This window comes from Podarcis tiliguerta (assembly GCF_965153285.1).
Source record: "Podarcis tiliguerta genome assembly, chromosome: 7".
NCBI lineage: Eukaryota > Metazoa > Chordata > Lepidosauria > Squamata > Lacertidae > Podarcis > Podarcis tiliguerta.
Window position 1 is genome coordinate 10,927,120 of NC_139540.1, and position 22,374 is coordinate 10,949,493.

The following is a 22,374-nucleotide window of genomic DNA, read 5'->3' on the forward strand; positions in this document are numbered from 1 at the left end:
GCAGACTATGGGGCAACCATTTTGAACAGGGACAGACAGCTACAACTTCACAATATACCGTATTTTTCGCTCTATAAGACGCACCAGACCACAAGACGCACCTAGTTTTTGGAGGAGGAAAACAAGGGGGAAAAAATATTCTGAATCTCAGAAGCCAGAACAGCAAGCGGGATCGCTGCGCAGTGAAAGCAGCAATCCCTCTTACTGTTCTGGCTTCTGGGATAGCTGCGCAACCTGCATTCGTTCCATAAGACTCACACAAATTTTCCCTTACTTTTAAGGAGGGGAAAAGCGAGTCTTATAGAGCAAAAAATACGGAATATATATTTTCTGGTGTCACAAAAAAGTAATAATCATGACATACATTGAACTAGAGAGGCAAAAGTGGGGGGAACCAGGCTATCAGGCGGCCATTTTGGACAGAATCTGCTCTGTCAGGGCAATGCCAACTTTGACTGCAACGTGAAAAACATTTAGGGATGAATTGAGGTCATGTGAATCAGACTGACAACAAGGGACATTGCGGGGCAGGCTGGTGACTCATTTCCTGTGGGGAAGGAGCAGAAAAACCTGGGCTCCCCCCTTCTCCTCTGACAAGCCCTCAGTTGATCTCGAGTAGAGGCTTCAAATGAAAGCAGTTCACGGAAATTTTCAAGGCAATTTAGCTTCTGACTCCTCCTCTAAGGAGAAGCGAGTACAACAGTCAGCCAGCTGTTTTGACAAGGATACAATCTCAATTAAGAAACATACTTCTGGCAAGTCTAGAGCTTCCATGAAAAATATCTGAGAATTTAAGGGACTGCCTTGTCCCATATTTCCCTGCCCAGAAACTCTGCTCCTCAGATGGGGCATTGACAAGAGTCATCGCGTATCCCAGAGGACGGCTGAGTATTACTAGCAAATTGGCCTTTTTGTGTTGCAGTTCCAGCCCTCTTGAATTAGTTACCAGCTGAAATTAGGCAGGAATTAAGCATCCTAATATTCAGGCAGCTTCTTTGAGAAGGTTTTTTTTCTGGTATGTAGCCCAATCAACTTATGGAATATTAATTGTACCGTCGCAGCAACTAATTTATTGCTTTTAGTTTACCGAGTCAGTAATCTGTTGTATCTGATTGAACACCATTTTATTAGCTTTGGGCTGCAAAGCTGTTTACAATCCTGCAAACAGACGCTCATTTTAGACCTCCCTGTGAGTGGGCAGAAGTGAACAAGCCAGGATGCCAGAACTGGCCCAAGGAAGAGGACTTGAAGCAAATACTCACATAGTGCCAGATTTATGTATAAGCTAAACAAGCTATAGCTTAGGGGCCTACTCTCATGACCCCCCCCCCCAAAAAAAAAATGTAAAGGGAAGAAAACATGGATGTACATTTCCAAAATATAAGATAAAAAACAAATAAAATAAAACCTACATACTGCAACAGTGTTTTGTGTTGTGTAGGTTCCTGTGATGTAACTGTGATGTAAGTAATGGGCCCCGCCTGCTAGCCTGCTCCCTAAAATATCACTGGTTTGTTCATTTCTATATATAGGGTGCCTACATTCTGCATGGACTGGTTGCATGGCAACATGGGCAAATGACTTGAGATACCTATTAGGTCCATAAATTACCATACAGCATATATTCAACACACACAAAAACAGTGACAATTTGTTGTTGACAAAGGACAGCTGGATATATAAAGGGCCCCATTATCTTCAGTAACTTAGGGCCTCATCAAACCTAAACCCGGCCCTGCATGCATATCTGGTTACTTACTCATTTTGTACTTCTGGATCCTCGTGGTAAGAATGACACATGGCGCTGAACTGGGAAACAAAGAAGTCATAGCGCCTGTGGTATGAAGGAGTATCTTCCTCAATGTTTGCGAATTTAACAAACTAGGGAAATCAGAAGGAAGAGAATACAAGATTGGTTTCTGGTCAGATGTAATACTTGAAAGAGATAACAGTTTATTGCCTACTTTCCTGGCTTAAAGAGTACGTCCCTTGTGGCTTTACACTGAAAGACCAAGATCAACTTGGATGTGCACTTAATCAGAAGCAGCTACCAAACTTGTTTTTCTTAACTTTGTTACAGGCACAGGGCAGCCAGATCTGTGTGAACTTTGTTTTACCAGCCCCCTAAAATCTTGAAGTTAAGACGTGAAAACTTCACTTTGAAAGTCACCACGTTAAATTCAGCCTTTCCATAAATATCCAGGCAAGGTTCTACTTCCAGGGAGCAAATTATCTCTGTGCACATTCTTAGAAATATCAAGTTTACTTTATTTCCAGTGAATGTACCTTCTGCTATAGCCAAGGAACGAGGCCAATTTGAAACCTGATTCACCTGAAAAGTTAGGAGTTGAAAATAATTTATGATATCTCAGAATAGCTCTTTCCTCCTTATGGCTGTAGAATCTTTTGTGTTGCTATGGAAAAGGCTTGCACAGATTTTAGAACTGTATAACATCACCTGAGGAAAATGAAACTCAAAATACATCCATTTTCAACATTTGCTAGAGTTAAGGAGGTACTATGATGTGTTTAATGCACGTATTATATCCAACATATTTGAGGGACAGACATTTCTTCCCTCTTGCTCAACAAAAGTTCGCCTGAAATAGGGATTGGCAATTTGGCTTCTCTCGGGTACTCATTTTTTTTTTCAGTCTTAAGTTCAGTTCCCATGGAAATTCACCAGCCTTTCAGTGCTAATTTTCAGGGGGGGGGGGAAAGGCAGCCAAAATTATTAAGGAGATAGAGCAACTCCCCTGTAAGATAAGGCTGCAGCGCTAAGGACTTTTTAAAGTTTAAAGAAAACAAGAGCAAGAGGTGACATGACAGAGATGTATAAAATTATGTATGGCAGTGTTTCCCAACCTTGGGCCTCCAGCTGTTTGCGAACTACAATTCCCATCATCCCTGACCACTGGTCTTGCTAGCTGAGGATTATGGGAGTTGTAGTCCAAAAACAGCTGGAGGCCCAAGGTTGGGAAATGCTGATGTATGGCATAATTACAGAGAGAAAAGTTCTTCTCCCTCTCTCAAAACACTAGATCTTGTAGCCATCCAATAAAGATGAATGTTGGAGGATTAAAGACAGATAAAAGAAATTATTTGTTCATAGTTAAACTGTGGAACTCCCTCCCACAAGACCTAGGGAAAGCCACCAACTCAGATGGCTTTAAAAGATGACTGGGCAAATTCATGGAGCCATGATGGCAATGCTCTGCTTCCACAAATTTCCCACAGGGATCTGGGTGGCCACTGTGAGAACAAGGAACAGATGAGCCACGGGCTAATCTTATATTCTCCTAATGTACACATACTTGCATGAAATTCAGCCTGATATACAAAGCAATTTCCCTTAATATATACTTATGTTATCTTCAGCAATATATTCATTTATATGCACACTTTATAATAGTAATTTATTATTTGTACCCCGCCCATCTGGCTGGGTTTCCCCAGCCACTCGGGGCAGCTTCCAACGAACATTAAAAATACATCAAAATGTCACACATTAAAAACTTCCCTGAACAGGGCTGCCTTCAGATGTCTTCTAAAATTCAGATAGATGGGAGGACATTCCACAGGGTGGGCACCACCACCGAGAAGGCCCTCTGCCTGGTTCCCTGTAGCTTTGCTTCTCGCAGTGAGGGAAGCGACAGAAGGCCCTCGACGCTAGACCTCAGTTCTGCTCAGTCCGGGCAGAACGATGGGGGTGGAGATGCTCCTTCAGGTATACATGACAGAGACCATTTAGGGCTTTAAAGGTCAGCACCTTTAAAAGTCAGCACTTGTGAATTGGGCTCGGAAACCTACCTTACCCGTGTATATGTATTTTTGCACACATTACTTAAGCGCTGCAAAATTCAGAGACGTGCAAATTTCAGAGGAGGGCTGGGTTTCAGTTTGTGTACTGTTTTGAAATTAGGTAAGTTCACTTTTAAATGTGAACTCCATTGGAGTTGCCTTTCTCCTGGGCATGGTCGGCCAATTGGTGCCAAGGAAGGATAGAACCTTTTTTATGTACGCTACAACAGCAGCAAGAATACTCATCGCAAAGTATTGGAAGACACAAGATCTACCCACCCGGGAAGAATGGCAGATGAAGCTGATGGACTACATGGAAATGGCGGAAATGACTGGCAGAATCCGAGACCAGGAAGAAGAGTCAATGGAAGAAGATTGGAAAAAATTTAAAGTATATTTACAGAAATATTGCAAAATTAATGAATGTTAGAAGAATGCTGGAATGAAGCTATATGGTTTTAGCAGAAATTTTATAAAGAATTAAGTAAAAACTGATTGTTAATGGGCTAAAGTGGAAAATTTAAAGTTAGATTGAATTAAGATAAATTATAGAACAAAAATTGAGAAAGAGGGAAAGGATTTGCTGAATTAGCTAATTTGAACTAGAATACAAAAAAGGGAGGTGTGAGGAAGTCGAGGAAGTAAATGAAAGATAAAGATATGGAATTTGGATGTGTTTTTAAATGTTTTGGTTTTTTTATGCTGTTTTGATGTATTGTTCTTTTTTTCTTTTTCTTTTTTTCTTATTTTTGATGTATTGTTTGTTAAATTTTTCATTGTTTCTTTTTTCTTTTACACTTTTTTTGTAACTATAAAACTTTTAATAAATATCTTTTTTTAAAAAAATGAGCTCCATTGGAGTTCTCCATCGTCCTTAGTCATCTCTGCCTGCCTGCTAGGGGATATCAAAACTGTAAGGATGCTTCCCTCTTTTGTTACAGCCATCAAAAGAGGAACTGAAAGTGTTTACGCTGCTCCCGCGGTCCCTGCTCAGCTGAACTGTGGTTTACTCACTGAATTGGTCCCCAGAACTTGCAGCTTTGGCTCTCCAGACTCCAGCAGCTTAGCTACCATATGAAGGAAGCTCTCGACAAACGGTTTGATGCTCTGTGAGCGGCAGGCCATCAGAAGCTGGTCCAGGGCTTCCATGGCAATTAAAACGTATCTGAGAGAACAGGCAAGCAAAGATCCACAGGTGTCAGGCAGCGAATGCACTCAGGAAAACAAATAGCTATATTTGTCTGTTCCTATGCATATTTATCTGAAAGGAAGTCCTGCTACGTTCCATGGGGCCTCCTGTATCCTCCAGGGGAGGAGGGAAGAGGCAACCTGGTTTGGAATAGCTTATAAAGCAGTATTTCAAACCTTTTTGCCCCCCCCCTCCTAAGAGAGGCTGGGTCTTTCAACAAAGCCAGCCTTCCAGTCCAATCCACCAGGCCCAATCCATTGGCTCTGCTGGAAGCCATGCTGCCTTTGGCTCTTACTCTCCTGCAACAGTTTCTATTTAACCTGTTCATCGGAATAACTTTGTAACTTTAAGGTATATAGGGGGTAAAGGGGACCCCTGACCATTAGGTCCAGTCATGGCCGACTTTGGGGTTGCAGCGCTCATCTCGCTTTATTGGCCTAGGGAGCCGGCGTACAGGTCAAGTGGCCAGCATGACTAAGCCGCTTCTGGCGAACCAGAGCAGCGCATGGAAACGCTGTTTACCTTCCCGCCGGAGCGGTACCTATTTATCTACTTGCACTTGCAGTGCTTTCGAACTGCTAGGTTGGCAGGAGCAGGGACAGAGCAATGGGAGCTCACCCCATCATGGGGATTCGAACCGCCACCCTTCTGATTGGCAAGTCCTAGGCTCTGTGGTTTAACCCAATTCTTTTCAATGGGTGTACGCAGGATACTACGCTGTGTAGGGTTGCACCCACATTTTGAAAAATCCTTTGACCTGGACCAGAGCTGTTTGTGGAGCAAGGAGAGGCTGGCAAAGCCTCTGTTGGGCTTTGGCCTTGGAAGAAAGAGGAACCCTCTGCCACTCTCAGCTCCGCAAATAGCTTTTTCCTGGGCAATGCTAGAAGACGGAATCAGACTCATAAGAAGCGGGACGGGTCCAGACCTATCGCAAAAGAGGTGGGATGGCACCTAACTCACTGTCCTTTTCACAGTAACAACTGATAATGGATCGCAATTACATCTAAGTATGAATGCAATCATTCAAGCTCGGGAGCACATTGCTGAACAGTTATAAAGATGGTGAATGGACCACAGGCTAATTTCAAGCAGGGCCTAATGTGAAATGAAACCATCTCATTTTCTCCCTGACCGCATCCACGCTTTGAACGCTGCCCAGTTCAGATTCTTAGATGCATGATCGCTGTGTCAAGTGGATCGTAGTGAATTTTGCCATGCTGAAACGACAGCTGGGCATCCAGTGTGTAAGTTTGGCCTAAGACAAAGGAAAATGAAAACTTCTAGCCCTACAAAGCTTCTGTTCCTCTGAGGACAGGCTTCTGATATCAGGTTAAAGGTAAAGGTAAAGGGGCCCCTGACCATTAGGTCCAGTCGTGACCGACTTTGGGGTTGCGGTGCTCATCTCACTTTATTGTCTGAGGGAGCCAGTGTGCAGCTTCCGGGTCATGTGGCCAGCATGATTAAGCCACTTCTGGCAAACCAGAGCAGTGCACAGAAACACCGTTTACCTTCCTGCCGGAGCGCTACCTATTTATCTACTTGCACTTTGACGTGCTTTCGAACTGCTAGGTTGGCAGGAGCAGGGACCGAACAATGGGAGCTCACCCCATCATGGGGATTCAAACCGCCAACCTTCTGATCGGCAAGTCCTAGGCTCTGTGGTTTAACCAACAGCGCCACCCGCGTCGTTTGATATCAGGTTAGTTCCTGCAAAAAGTTCCCACTGGTTTTAACTGCTGCTCAACCTGAGTCACAGACACCCTCTCCACTATCTAACATCCATGGTTCTAGCCCAGATTATAGGGGGAAATTGAAAGAATCACTGGTGGGAAGATAACATCAGCATTAACGAGTAAGAAGCTTACCCGTAACGGTGTCTGACAACATCCCGGCTCAGTCGCTCTGCTAAGTAAGCACCAATTCGATCGAGCTTCTCAGGTGCAGAAACAGCGTAAAAAGTCAGCTTCTCCATATCAGCTTTGACAAGCCCATCCTAATCATAAGAAGAATCACCAGTCAATGTTTTTCTTTTTTCCTCGGTAACAGAAATCACTTATGATTTGCACTTTGGATACTATGGCCAGATATTGACGTGGTGAAGATAGCGTCCTGGGGAATGGACCAAAGGCATACAAGGCCACCTCCTTGTTGAAGCTAAGCAGGCCCAGGTCTGGTGAGTGTTTGGATGGGTGACCATCTGGGAACTATGTACAGTGGTAGCTCGGAAGTCAAACGGGATCCGTTCTGGAAGTCTGTTTGACTTCCAAAATGTTCAAAAACCAAGGTGCAGCTTCCGATTGGCTGCAGGACATTCGGGTTCCTAAGAACGTTTGCAAACAGGAACACTCACTTCCAGGTTTATGGCGTTCGGGAGCCAAAATGTTCGACTCACAAGGCATTCGGAATCCAAGGCATGACTGTACATGCCATCTTAGGTCGCATGATGGAAAAATAGGAAGGATATGAATATCATAAAATAAATGAGTAAATAATGTAGACCAGTGTTTCTAAAACTTGGGTCTCTGGCTGTTTTTAGACTACAATTCCCATAATCCCTGACCACTGGTTCTGCTAGCTAGGGATGATGGGAGTTGTAGTCCAAAAAAACGGTGAAGATCCAAGTTTGGGAAGCACTCGTGTAGACACTGGCCACTGAATGCCTGTTTTCTAGAACAGTATAGGAAGGGGAGAGAAGCAGGATTGTAGACTGCTAAATTCTGGCTCTCACCCCTCCACCAGAGGACCAGTTGTGGCAACATGGCCAGAGTGTCAGGACTGAGTAGAGCCAGTTTCAGATTGCACATCTCAACCCCACCAGCTGATCTTGGACCAGTTACCACCTTTCCACTTATGCTACCCTCACAGGGTTATTGTGTGGAAAAGCTGGGGATGGGAAGGACAAGAGAGCACCATCTTGAGCTACTTGGATATAAAGAAATACTTCAGAAAGGATAGTGCTTCTTTTCTTTTTGCAAATTATGTTTGGCGGAGCATTTCAAATTCTTTCACAGAGAATTAAGAATTCAAGTCAAAGTACTTATTTAAAAAAATAAAAACAATAATCTTGAAATTATTCCCACAGGGCAAAATTAAATTGTGGAAAGGCAAGGTATGCAAATTATCAGCACACTCCACTTAATTTAAAAAAATGAATGAGTTATTAGCAAGACAAGGGAAAAAATAATTAGAATTACAATATCCCACAGGACTAAACCTAAATGTACTGGAATGTTGCTGATCCATTAGCTGGAGGCAATATTTAAATTCAGAGGGATAATAGCTCGAAGTGTTGGACACTTGAATGGCTGCATCTTATTTGGAACTGGTTCCCACAGCTCAGTGGTAGAACATCTGCCTTTTGCATGCAGAAGGTCCCTGGTTCACTTCCCAATATCTCCAGGTAGGACTGGGAGAGGCGACATGTTTGAAATCCTGGAGGGTGCCCTGGTGAGGGTAGCCAATGGGTTTCAAACCCTCAGCGAGTTAGGGATTTCCCCTGCATGCAAAGACAGGCTCCAGTGGACTGAGAAGGGTGGGTCATATGGTCAAGGAGGTGGTTTCTACATGTGCTGTAGAGGGAAGTGAAAGGCAGATGGGGCTGGTCAACCTGGGAAAGGTGACCCATCTACGAGAAGGAAAACTCTGGTCCTCTGCTGTTTGGTGGGACATCTTTGGGAGAAGAAAAGACTAAGGAGCAAACCCTACACAGATCTGGCGTGGAGTCCCTGAGAGGGTTGGATGGAGTCTGGTATGCTTCCTTCTGGTAACTCCTGCAGCCAAGCTGGTGTCAAAGGTATTGCTCTGCTTTCCTTTGCACCACGTCAACAAGGCCGAGGAGGGGAGTTGTGGAGGTGACGCTCCGCTTGTGCTGAGGCAAACCTCACACCAGGCATGCAACAGTATGCCAAGGAGCTTTGCGCCCACACTCCCTGACCTTTTGCCTTCTTGGCTAGAAGACAGAGTTTTTCCCCTGACTGTTTATCATCTCACAGATTTGGTTACTAGACATAACGCTTGGCTGGAGCATGACTAGGGATGCAGACATAATCAAGTATCGGGGAACATTTTAGGGAAACACCTCCTAACACATGTATCTGCTAATGCTGGAAATGTGCTTAGATGGAAAAACGTCATGTGCAGAGTGGTTTCACTACTGTTTCCAATTGTTGACTTCTGCTAATAAAAGGAGCCTCTGCAGAACTAGCCGGCAGCTTGTTTTGGAGCTTGCTTGCTAGCTTGCTCCTGCACAGCTCACTTGCATCCAATCTCCTGTCATCCTCGTTATTCCTACAGGGCTCTTGTCCTCTGATCAACACAAGACCTCCATACAGCCCTGGAGAAGTCACTTTGGTACTCCTAACATAGCAAAAATAATGTGGGAGGCAGCAGTTACGAGTTACCGGTTTCTGCTGCCACAGCAGGCGCTGTGACTCTCCAGTGGTTTGACTTCATCCCCAGAGGTGGTGGATGCCAACAGGCTGAAGTTCCCCAGAACTGCACTTGGAACCTTTCACATGCAAGGCATGATCACATAAGAGCATAAGAAGAGTCTGCAGGATCAGGCCAATGGCCCATGTGGTCCAGCATGCTGTTCTCATGGTAGCCAACCAGACACTTGTGGGGAACCGACAAGCAGGTCCTGAGCACAGGAACAAATCGAGCCACATGGCTTGACGTTTCCTTTACTTACTTTTGGGTCTTCAGGGAAGATGTTATCCACCAGGCGTTTGTAGCGAGGGCGCAAAGCAGCACAGCAGCAGCAAACACCTGGAAAAACATGGACCAGGCAGACAGCTGAGCAATGAGGAGAAATGCAGTTCCAAGAACCAGAAAGTAGCAATAAGGATTTTGAACAGTTATGAAATACTGCCTCCTCCAAAATAATAATTTGAAAAATTGCTCAGTGATACAATAAATGAAATTTATTTAGGGCTGCTGCCTTTTTTCTTGGTGCTACTCCTGCCAACCTAGCAGTTTGAAAACACGTCAAAGTGCAAGTAGATAAATAGGTACCGCTCCGGCGGGAAGATAAACTGTGTTTCATTGTGCTGCTCTGGTTTGCCAGAAGCGGCTTAATCATGCTGGCCACATGACCCAGAAGCTGTAAGCCGGCTCCCTCGGCCAATAAAGTGAGATGAACACCGCAACCCCAGAGTTGCCGCGACTAGACCTAACGGTCAGGGGTCCCTTTACCTTTTACTCCTGAGGAATAGATGACGTTTTTCTCATTTTTCCATTATTAAGTTCAATTCTTCCCATGACTGCATCAGTTTGCAATGTATTTACTTTTAAGAGGAAGCAGTCATGAAAATTCAGTAGCATTTATACATGTATGGATGTTTGCACGCACTTTTGCAAAGCAATTTCCCCTGGCATAATGCGCTTCTTCTATGTCATTTTCACTAATGTGTGCATTTTTAATGCAGCGCTTTACCTCAACATATGCATTTTTGTACAAATTACTTGAACTGTGTTGAAAAATTCAGAGAAGGACATGGTATGAATAACGGCTGCATTTCAGCTGGTGCGTTGTTTCAGAAAATGCAGATTAGTTAGGTGTGTCTTTCAGTGAAAACTGAATTCAGTATATACCACCAACATCCTTATTCCTTATCTCCACCCACTCACATGATTGGATCATTTAAATGCTCCCCCAATCACTGATAAGCATCCCACTGACATGTCTGAAGAGCACCTGATCCTAGACATCTGGCTGATTCCTCCCCCAACCTGCAACCAGTGCTTTTCATTTTAAAGTAGAAGCCAGATTTAGATTATGCCGATAATGAAAAGAATTCACACTAAGAGACAAAATGATCATCTCTGGCAGTTAATGAAACAACGAAATTTCATAAGCTATACACAAGGGAGCTATTAAAGAGTGCCAGAGCTCTGAGCAAGGTTATATCAAGTTTACTGGCTCAAGCACGGCAATTGCAATGTCCGTCCGCTAGAAATATCTCGTCATGCCCCAGAGCTGAAGCATAGCAATCACTACCATATATGTCTGAATCTTTCCATGCCAAAATTCATTCTGCTTCATTAACTTGTAAAAATGCATAGATTTAGCATATGGAATGCTTTCTTCTTAACTACTGTAGTGTTTTTTGTTGTTTTTGTTGTTTTTTAAAAAAATCATCTATTTCTATCATTTTGGTAATTAGCACCTCATTTCCCTATGACCAAATGACTCACTGAACTGGAAGTGTTTTATATATTTAGAAAGAAAATTCAAGCTTTTGCTTTGGAGTGTGAAGACTCCTGTTTTGTTTTGAAAGAAAAAAGGAGAGAGAAATCTAAAGCAAGGAAGGTAAGACAACAGTTTTAAACGAGATTGTAGTTAGCGATCTGAGAGCCTGAAGTCTAATTTCCTAACTTGCAAAATGGTTGCATTTCACCCTTTCACCCATAGTTGGCACAGGTCAGTGTAGGAGAGGTTTAAAGAATTCTGCAGCAGCATCTTTGCCCCCCCCCCCCAAGTCACAGCACACACATGGAACGGGGTCAAATAAAGGACACAGAAATGAAATCTCTGTCATCTTACTGCCTTCAAGCAAGCAAGAAATTTTGACTAAGAATATTTTGACAGACATTTCAATTCTGTTCTCCTGAAAGAAAAAGGAGATGACACAACAGGAACACAGGTCTAGCATTTCAGTCATTATATAATTATTATTAATTATACTCCAGTGGCATTGCTTGTAACATGTCAAACATTGTTGGGAGTTTTACCCAACCAAACAGCAGCTCTGCTCGAAAAAGATGTATTTAACAGGCATTCAAGCTCACCTCTGTAGGTTAATGGAATGAGAGTGCAGGTCACATCTACAAATGTCAAGTTTGGTGTAATACGTCCATTATCTCTCTAGTCGTTCTGCTTCCTTTTTCTTCAAATGCTCTCTCCCACTTGTACAACAGAGGCAACATCCACAGAAGCAAGCTGTGCGTCTCCGTGCTGAACTTTGCCAGGGGCTAAAGGAGGGGTGCTCCAAAAGGCCCATGTTTACACCCACTTCTATCTGTCTCACAGCTTTGAACAGTATTCCATAAACCTAATAAACCGCCAGTGGAATATGCCACCAAAAGTGGCAAAAGCAAGAAACACTGTGATTTACCACTGCAAAGGTAAAGGGACCCCTGACCATTAGGTCAAGTCGTGGACGACTCTGGGGTTGTGGTGCTCTTCTCGCTTTATTGGCCGAGGGAGCCAGTGTACAGCTTCCGGGTCATGTGGCCAGCATGACTAAGCCGCTTCTGGTGAACCAGAGCAGCGCATGGAAACACTGTTTACCTTCCCGCTGGAGCGGTACCGATTTATCTACTTGCACTTTGTGCTTTCGAACTGCTAGGTTGGCAGGTGCAGGGACTGAGCAATGGGAGCGCACCCCGTCGCGGGGATTCAAACCGTGACCTTCTGATTGGCAAGTCCTAGGCTCTGTGGTTTAACCCACAATGCCACCCGTGTCCCTCACCACTGTAGAAGAAGACTTTGATAGAAGCGCTTGCATTGCGCTGACTGCCCCGCTGCATTGCCCCTCTCCCTCCTGGTATGCAACAACGACCCCCCCTTCAGGGAACATGCCTCTGCCCCACCCAGTGAACCACTTCTGGTTGATACCTGGAAGACATTGAGGCATGAGGGCAGAAGAATGAGATGGACTACTGCAATGTGCTCTATGTGGGGCTACCTTTGAAGGTGACCCGGAAACTACAACTAATCCAGAATGCGGCAGTTAGACTAGTGACTGGGAGTGGCCGCCAGGACCATATAACACCAGTCCTGAAAAGACCTACATTGGCTCCGAGCACAATTCAAAGTGTTGGTGCTGACCTAGAAAGCCCTAAACAGCCTCAGCCCAGTATACCTGAACAAGCGTCTCCACCCCCATTGTTGTGCCCGGACACTGAGGTCCAGCGCTGAGGGCCTTCTGGCGGTTCCCTCACTGTGAGAAGCCAAGTTACAGGGAACCAGGCAGAGGGCCTTCTCGGTAGGGGCGCCTATCCTGTGGAACACCCTCCCACCAGATGTCAAAGAGAACAACAACTACCAGACTTTTAGAAGACATCTGAAGGCAGCCCTGTTGAGGGAAGCTTTTAAAGTTTGATGCATTACTGTATTTTATTTTTTTGTTGGAAGCTGCCCAGAGTGGCTGGGGAAACCCAGCCGGATGGGCAGGCTATAAATAAATTATTATTATTATTTATTATTATTATTATTATTATTATTATTATTATTATTATTATTATTATTTTCACCTCAGACTTCAGTTTATTCTGAATTAGTTTTCTTTGTCCCTCAGATAAACACAGTGCTGCTAATCCTGAATAATTGCCAGTGAATCCCTTGCTTAAAAGGTTTGAACACCTGCCATCACACCTAACCCTACACTAGGGATAAGGACCCCATGTGTCCCTCCAGATGCTGCTGCACAACAAGACCCATCACAGAATCATAGAGTTGGAAGGGACACGGAGGGTCATCTAGTCCAACCCCCTGCAATGCAGGGATTATCCCTGGCTACTGGTCACATTGGCTCAGGCTGATTAGAGTCAGCATCCAACAACATTTGGAGAGCCACAAGGTCCCCATCCTATGCAGTGTTGTTAGACTTAACAGCCAGCATGACTATTGCTAGACTTCTCCTACATGGCTGTCTGTGGCTGCTTTGTATACTAAATAATGATTATCATGGTGCCCAAAGAACATTTACATCTTTACAAGATACCTTCTGACCCTGCTTGCTGTTGTGTGAGGTGCTTTCCCCCCTTCTTTCAAGTCAAAAGGCTTAGTTAATAAACATTTGAAGACTGGGATGCTGCATGCACTCATCTGGGAATATGTCCTATTATACATTATACATTATTATACATTATTATACATTATTATACATTATAAAATGGGACCTTGCATAGGATTGTGCTGTTAACTGTTTATTATGCTGTAATGAAGAGTATAACCCTTAAACTCCACAGAGGCGCCTCTGCACAGCAGAATGCATATACAAAATGGCAGGCTTGTGTGTTTCGATTCAGGGCTTGCCCATGTAGTGACCTTCAAATGTTGCTGTTGGGCTACAATTCTGGTTCACCCTCAGCTTGTATAGCCTGTGTTCTGAGATCATGGAAGTTGGACTCCAAAAACAACATCTGGTGTGCAACCTGTTGACTACCCCTGGTTTAAGCAATTTAATCAAGCTTGAGTTTTCATTGTCTGGCCTGCAAATAAACAGCACATTTATAACTTGAGGGTATTCCAATGCACTGGAAAAGTGTAACAGGAAATAACTATGGCCTTTCCCTATATGAAAAAGGAAAAGGAGACAACATAGCTTTTCTTGGTTCCATGTTACATTTTTGCTTCCTTCAAAGGCCTAAAAACTGGTGCCTGTACTGAGATTAAGATAATATGCAAAATTATTCACAGGCAGTCAGTTAATCAGTTAATTGGTAAGAAGCTGGTGCTTACTCAACTAAAAAGCCTTTCATACACTGACAACCTGACAAAATGCAAATATTCATATGCACCAAGCTTATCTATATCAGTTCTATAAACCAGACGTGCGCTGAATAAATTGCCCAATGCACTCACCTTTCCGAACCATGACGTGTAGATCAGCTGCAAATGCTACACATGAAGCTTAATTGAAAACCAGCGTGAAACCTGGATGGAAAGCCTTATCTGGGGGAAAATGAATAAAAGAAAGGAGAAGGGTTTCAAGAGAAAGATAGTTCAAGAAAATCTAATTTGTACCCTAGAATCGACAGCTACAGCATTTGTTTTCCATAACTGGAAGTGTCACAAGCATCAAAATGTAAACACCCAGAAACCAAAATATGCAATAAAGCAATCCCATTAAAACAGCACAGCTACTAAAACAGGAGGCTCAAGTCAAGAGACCCAGGAAATCCCTCATATAAACAAGCGAATTTTCAAAAGCCGTCGAGATGCCAATACTGATGGGGCCGCTCTTATTTCAGGAGGGAATACATTCCATAACACTAGTGCTAGCAGTGAAAAGCACACCTCTGCCTCACCACAGTATATATATGCTAGAGAGAGCATTCCTAGTTCCTTTCGCCATCTCAAGAACTTAATATTATGAGCTGGAATGCCACAATGAAAGATCAACATGTTTCGTCATGTGGGTCAATCTGAATTGATCACCAGTTTCACACTGTATATAGATAGCAGTATCCTTTGGTCCCAGCCAGATGTCATAGGGAAACAATAGCACTCCTCAAAGCATGCACACATCTCCCCAATGGAGGTGCAAAAGATTGGATTTAGACATGGTACGGAAGCACAGGTCACCTGGCTTGAGAGCAGTACATGTGAAAAGGATCTAGGAGTCTTGGTTGACCACAAACTGGACATGAGCCAACAGTGTGACGCGGCAGCTAAAAAAGCCAATGCAATTCTGGGCTGCATCAATATGAGTATAGCATCTAGATCAAGGGAAGTAATAGTGCCACTGTATTCTGCTCTGGTCAGACCTCACCTGGAGTACTGTGTCCAGTTCTGGGCACCACAGTTCAAGAAGGATACTGACAAACTGGAACGTGTCCAGAGGAGGGCAACCAAAATGGTCAAAGGCCTGGAAACAATGGCTTATGAGGAACGGCTAAGGGAGCTGGGCATGTTTAGCCTGGAGAAGAGGAGGTTAAGGGGTGATATGATAGCCATGTTCCAATATATAAAAGGATGTCATATAGAGGAGGGAGAAAGGTTGTTTTCTGCTGCTCCAGAGAAGCGGACACGGAGCAATGGATCCAAACTACAAGAAAGAAGATTCCACCTAAACATTAGGAAGAACTTCCTGACAGTAAGAGCTGTTCGACAGTGGAATTTGCTGCCAAGGAGTGTGGTGGAGTCTCCTTCTTTGGAGGTCTTTAAGCAGAGGCTTGACAACCATATGTCAGGAGTGCTCTGATGGTGTTTCCTGCTTGGCAGGGGGTTGGACTCGATGACCCTTGTGGTCTCTTCCAACTCTATGATTCTATGATTCTAGGTCAATTCAACTCCTTGCCTACTCTTCCCCTCTTATTGTCACCAGATATGTGGGGCGTAAAATTCCCCATGATCAAATTCCCAATGCTTTATTTTTCCACGGATTTCCCCCTCCCCCGTTTTTATAAGTCCATTAGTAGCAAAGAATAGATGCCAACTGCAAATCCAGCTTGTGCGTTTCAAAGGTTTTAGCTTTGCATACTAAACACAAGGGAAGCGAACATGATAAATGAGACCACTCTTTTCTAGGGCATCAGAAAATGTCCTGATGCAAACCCAAAAGTTTACCATGCAAACGACCCCAATATGCATGGAGAAAACCTCCAGGAAATAAACCCGGAAAACTCACAGCACTGATTGCTACATCTGGCACAGCTCTCAGTATAGCAGGAGAGCCACTCAGGTCGCAAGTTTGCTTAATTATACACAGAATTAATGTTTTGCTCACTGCAAGTTCTTCCAAATCAGAGTTGAAAAGCAGGCTCTTTCTTCTCCAGCCATTATCATTAACAATCAGCAGCTAACGCTAGTGAGGATGGAAGAGGTGCAAAAGAAAGAGGCCAGCGGAAAGTATTCTTAGCTCTTAATACCAATTATGCACAGGTTAAGAAGGTATCAGTTTGACTTTTAGAACTAAAGCTAAATTAGAAGGCCAGACAGTTGAAAAGAGCAACCTTTTCAGAATGTTTAAACATACACACACACACACACACACACACACAAACTGAACTAAAACAACACTGATCAGGCAATCCTATTGCCTTAGAAATTGACATGACATTTCCTATTTGTACAGACCGATTTCTCTGTCAACTTGAAAGTGTGTTTCTGTGGCATAGGAAGCTTCTGCAGATGCAGCAACAGGTTGCCTTAGAGAACTTTTATTCCCTGCCCAAAGTCCAATAACAAAGGGAGAAAACGGATGGTATGTCCTGAAAAATTAGGCAGCCATCTGTCTAGTGGTGGTGTTAACAGTGGTAGCCCAAGGTGGGGAAAATCCTTTTGCACTGATCCTTAGATCGCCTATCCATTTCCCTCTAAACAAAAAACAATTGATTCCCTTTGCTTAGAGGTCAGTCACTCACTATGTTAATTTGCAGAGGTCTCAATCCACACATACCATGTACGAGGCCCATCCTGTAGCTCAGAGTAATTGCATGCAGATTGTAGGCAATTTTGTGTAATGGGCCTGTAATGGAACTGTCCATAGAATCATAGAATCATAGAGTTGGAAGAGATCACAAGGGCCATCGAATCCAACCCCCTGCCAAGCAGGAAACACCATCAGAGCACTCCTGACATATGGTTGTCAAGCCTCTGCTTAAAGACCTCCAAAGAAGGAGACTCCACCACACTCCTTGGCAGCAAATTCCACTGTCGAACAGCTCTTACTGTCAGGAAGTTCTTCCTAATGTTTAGGTGGAATCTTCTTTCTTGTAGTTTGGATCCATTGCTCCATGTCCACTTCAAATCTTTCAAACAACCATCCTCAAAGCCAAGACCCCATATTTTTAAAGTGGTAATAATAATAATAATAATAATAATAATAATAATAATAATAATATATTTATACCCCACCCATCTGGCTGGTTTTCCCCAGCCACTCTGGCGGCTTCCAACAAAATATTAAAAATACAATAAAACATCAAACATTAAAAACTTCCCTAAACAGGGCTGCCTTCAGATGTCTTCTAAAAGTCAAATAGTTGTTTATCTCCTTGACATCTGATGGCCCTCTGCCTGGTTCCCTGTAGCTTCACTTTTCGCAGTGAGGGAGCCACCAGAAGGCCCTCGGTGCTGGACCTCAGTGTCCAGGCTGAACGATGGGGGTGGAGACACTCCTTCAGATATACTGGCCCGAGGCCATTTAGGGCTTTAAAAGTCAGCACCAACACTTTGAATTGTGCTTGGAAATGTACTGGGAGCCAATGTAAGTCCAGACCATTTCAGTATAGGACCATCTAAAAAGCACTCATCTCTGGGTTTAGAAGACAGAACAGAACATACACATGAAAGCTACAGCACAAATCCAGGACTTCTGCCAGCCCATAATAGCCAAGAGTGGGTTAGGGCTGTCTCCAGACACTACTTTAAAACTGCTCGGTGGGCTTCAACAGATGATGGAGCAATTCCTACAAGTGATGGGAACTCTCCAAGGTGCTGACCACAAGCTGCTACCTGATAAGACTTCCAATGCCCTTATAAAATGTGTGTGTGTGTGTGTGATATTGGGTTGTTCTTGTGTTTATTATGAATTTTGTGTTTTAATGTTGTGATTTTATGTTGACAACCACCATGAGACCTCTGGATATAGGGCAGTACATTGGTACCTCGGTTTAAGGACAGTCCGGTTTAAGAACGATTTGGTTTATGAACTCCGCAAAACCGGAAATAGTGTCCCGGTTTGAGAACTTTACTTCGGTCTAAGAATGGAATCGGAACGGTGGATGGGCACCGGCGGTGGGAGGCCTCATTAGGGAAAGTGCGCCTTGGTTTAAGAACAGTTTCGGTTTAAGAAAGGACTTCCAAATGGATTAAGTTCGTAAACCGAGGTACCACTGTATACTAATTTAATAAATAACAACAAGAACAACAACCAGATTAACCCTTCCCTGCTGCTCAACCATGTATTATGTTAGCTACATAACTGTGCCTTTAAGTTCAGGCCCAGATCCATGCTGGAACCCAAGTATGAGGAGTCCAATCCTGGCATCCAATGAAATGTAGGTGTGCTTAAAGGGACTATATATAGAAGAGGGTGAGTCAGTGAAAACAGCAGTGGGTGGAGACATTTGGTTAGACCCTTTCCAGCTGCCGTAGAAGACCCTAGATGGGAACATACTGTGCCGTCAGCCCCTGGCTTACACTAACAGCATTTCACACTTTTTACTCTCCAGAAGACACTTTGAAACCACTGCACAATAAACATGGGGATTTGACCAGAGGTGAAGGGCGCAGCAAGGCATGCAGAAACTCACACATCCATCCATTAGCTGGGAAACCAGTAATATGCATCAAATAGGTCATGAGAAATACCGCTGTGAAATTTTTGTAGAGTGGGGGCAGGGGAGGCCCATTGCATTTTCTCCATAACATTTCCCCTCAAAAATATTTAGCCATATTGTAGATCAAACGCAATGATGGGGTGTGTGTGAAAGCATCAGATATATAGATATAGACATAATTGGCAAGCCTCAAAACATGCTCTCAGTGTGTAATATTAATAGCAAGTATTATGACACTGTTGCCATGACAGCCACCACAAGTTTAGTTTTTGGATATCACCGTGGAATCAAACCCGAAAAACAAGGACTTTGCCTGACATTCTTTATAAAGAGATATTCCAGTAGCACAATGTAGTGGATGTGGACAAGTAAAACTGGTAGTAGCTGGGGGGAAATAATTGTTTACCAATAACAGAGACCCGCTTCCCTTTTAAATATCTGCCCAGCACCTTCTTCTTCAAAGGATCAAAGGTTTGGTGGGTCCGCAAATCTCCAGTCTGTGTGTATGTGTATGTTACAGGTAGGTAGCCGTGTTGGTCTGCTGTAGTCAAAACAAAATTAAAAAATTCCTTCCAGTAGCACCTTAAAAGGTAAAGGGACCCCTGTCCATTAGGTCCAGTCGCGGACAACTCTGGGGTTGCGGCGCTCATCTCGCTTTATTGGCTGAGGGAGTCGGCGTACAGCTTCCGGGTCATGTGGCCAGCATGACTAAGTGGCTTCTGGCGAACCAGAGCAGCGCACAGAAACGCTGTTTACCTTCCCGCCGGAGCGGTACCTATTTATCTACTTGCACTTTGACGTGTTTTCAAACTGCTAGGTTGGCAGGAGCTGGGACCAAGCAATGGGAGCTCAACCCGTCACGGGATTCGAACCGCCGACCTTCTGATCGGCAAGCCGTAGGCTCTGTGGTTTAACCCACAGCCCCACCTGTGTCCCTTAGTAGCACCTTAGAGACCAACTTGGTAGCACCTTAGAGACCAACTAAGTTTGCTAGAATTCCCAGAGTGGCTCAACCATCAATCCCTCTTCATAGGGAACTCTGGGAACTGTAACTCTGCGAAAGGAAATGGGGTCTCCTAACAACTATCAGCACGCTTAACAAACCACAGTTCCCAGAATTACTATTTTTTGGGGGGTGGGTATCCATGGCTGTTTAAAGTGGTATCAAAGTGCTTTGTGGTGTTCACAGAGGTTGCATGCAAAATGAACATTTTATAGGTGGATGCATTGAGCACTGTGCATTAAAGTATGTACTGAAAGAGCATGTCCACCCCCATCGTTCTGCCCTGACGCTGAGGTCCAGTGCCAAGGGCCTTCTGGCAGTTCCCTCATTGCGAGAAGCAAAGCTACAGGGAACCAGGCAGAGGGCCTTCTCGGTAGTGGCACCTGCCCTGTGGAATGCCCTCTCACCAGATGTCAAAGAGAAATATAACTACCAAACTTTTAGAAGACATCTAAATATAACTACCAAACTTTTAGAAGACATCTAAAGGCAGCCTTGTTTAGGGAAGCTTTTAATGTTTAATAGGTTATTGTATTTTATTGTTTTGTTGGAAGCTGCCCAGAGTGGCTGGGGAAACCCCGCCAGATGGGTGGGGTATAAATAATAAATTATTATTTTTATTATTATCACTATTATTATTAGTGGCACCCGCCCTGTGGAACCCCTCCCATCAGACGTCAAAGAGATAAACTACTACCTGACATTCAGAAGACATCTGAAGGCAGCCCTGTTTAGGGAAGCTTTTAATGTTTAATAGGTTATTGTATTTTAGTGTCTTGTTGGAAGCCGACCAGAGTGGCTGGGGAAAACCAGCCAGATGGGTGGGGTATAAATAAATTATTATTATTATTATTATTATTATTATTATTATTATTATTATTACCACTTTAAAAATATGGGGTCTTGGCTTTGAGGATGGTTGTTTGAAAGATTTGAAGTGGACAGTTCCATTACAGGCCCATTACACAAATTATTAAAGGGTACCCAAAATATAGGATGCAATAGCATGCAATGGGAAGTGGCCGACCTAGGATTGAGAGCCAGCAAAGCTGGAAGAGGACAGAATTAGTTGCTCATACCATCTCCAGTCAACTCCAGGGCCTCTAGTGAACCGTTGGCTACAGCCAAAACTGGTGTTTGGTCTTCTCAACCACCACCCTTCCCCTTTCTGCTTTCTTCCCACCAGTTTCCTATTTCCAGCAGGCAACTCGAATGGGCTATTCCCACCTCGGCCCATTCTCATCCTCCTACCACCTGCAGCTTGTCATCCATCAACATGATTTTATAATAAAGAAGCAGCAGCGAGGAACAGCATCAAAACAAAAATCAATGGTTAAGCAGCACCGACAGATTGTCAATATGCTGCGTGCGACTTTTCCCAGTTACATAAAAAAAAATGTCCTATGGTTTTTGGGAAGAGGGAGAAATTAAGTTTCTTTTCCCCCTCCCAAAATGTACCATTGGACCCACTAAGGAGTGTGTCAAACAGATGTCACCCACCAGCTTTTGCATCCCACACTAAATAAAAAATTCTTTTACTGAGGTTTCATGGTTTCAAAGGAGGGGGGAAATCAATGAGCTGCCAAAACATTTTAATTACCTCAAAAATATGGATTTTCACAGGGCTGAGGCACACAGCGGTTGAGGACAAGATATGGAAATACTGGCCAATGGGTCTTTTAGAACCTAGAGCTTTAAAACAGAGTCAAAAACTGTTGAAGTGAGGGGCAAGTAGGGTTAAGCAAATGCATGAAAATCTGCACCAAGGAAATCCAAACAATGTGTTGAAAAACCCCGAGTTGTACAAATTATCGGTAAATGTGTTCAACGTATTTCAGGGTTTCCATTTCTCTTTGCATAACAGCTGAGATTCATGGATTGCAGGGGGTTGGACTAGATTACCCTTGGGGTCCCTTCCGACTCTACAATTTTATGATTTTTTAATAGCATTGCAGCCACGGGAACAAGAAACTTGAGGGTTTTGTGTGTTTTTTCCCCTCCCCTAAACCGAGGTTGTCAGGAAGAATTCTGCCTTTGGTTTTGCAGAATCACAGAACACACAAACAGCCGTTGGAGAAATCAGAGCCATAACTCTGGCCAATGAGGAGCATGGCGATGATAGTCTTATCAGTTAAATAAAACAAGGCTGGTGGTTCCATCAGGAGAGCAATCCTATGCACAAGAAGCTGGCGTATAGCAGGAAGGTGTAAGTCAGGGGTAGGCAACCTAAGGCCTATGGGCCAGATGCGACCCAATCACCATCTCAATCTACAGACGGTCTGGGAATCAGCATGTTTCTACATGAGTAGAATGTGTCCTTTTATTTAAAATGCATCTCTGGGTCATTTGTGGGGCCTGCCTGGTGTTT

General features: G+C 43.8%; 1 protein-coding gene across 4 annotated transcripts in view; it reads right to left on the minus strand.

The window, feature by feature from the left end:
• Positions 1–22,374, minus strand: part of EFR3A (EFR3 homolog A) — a 99,785-nt gene that overhangs the window by 66,619 nt on the left and 10,792 nt on the right. For all 4 annotated transcript variants that reach the window (XR_014513747.1, XM_083450520.1, XM_083450519.1 and 1 more), the window contains exons 2-6: positions 14,580–14,669; positions 9,681–9,757; positions 6,856–6,983; positions 4,816–4,966; positions 1,760–1,881 (exon numbers count right to left, since the gene is read on the minus strand). Coding sequence is in view for 3 of the 4 variants with exons in the window: in XM_083450520.1 (XP_083306646.1) it covers positions 1,760–1,881; positions 4,816–4,966; positions 6,856–6,983; positions 9,681–9,757; positions 14,580–14,592 (491 nt within the window). In the remaining variant the exon portion in view is untranslated. The remainder of the gene's footprint in view (positions 1–1,759; positions 1,882–4,815; positions 4,967–6,855; positions 6,984–9,680; positions 9,758–14,579; positions 14,670–22,374) is intronic.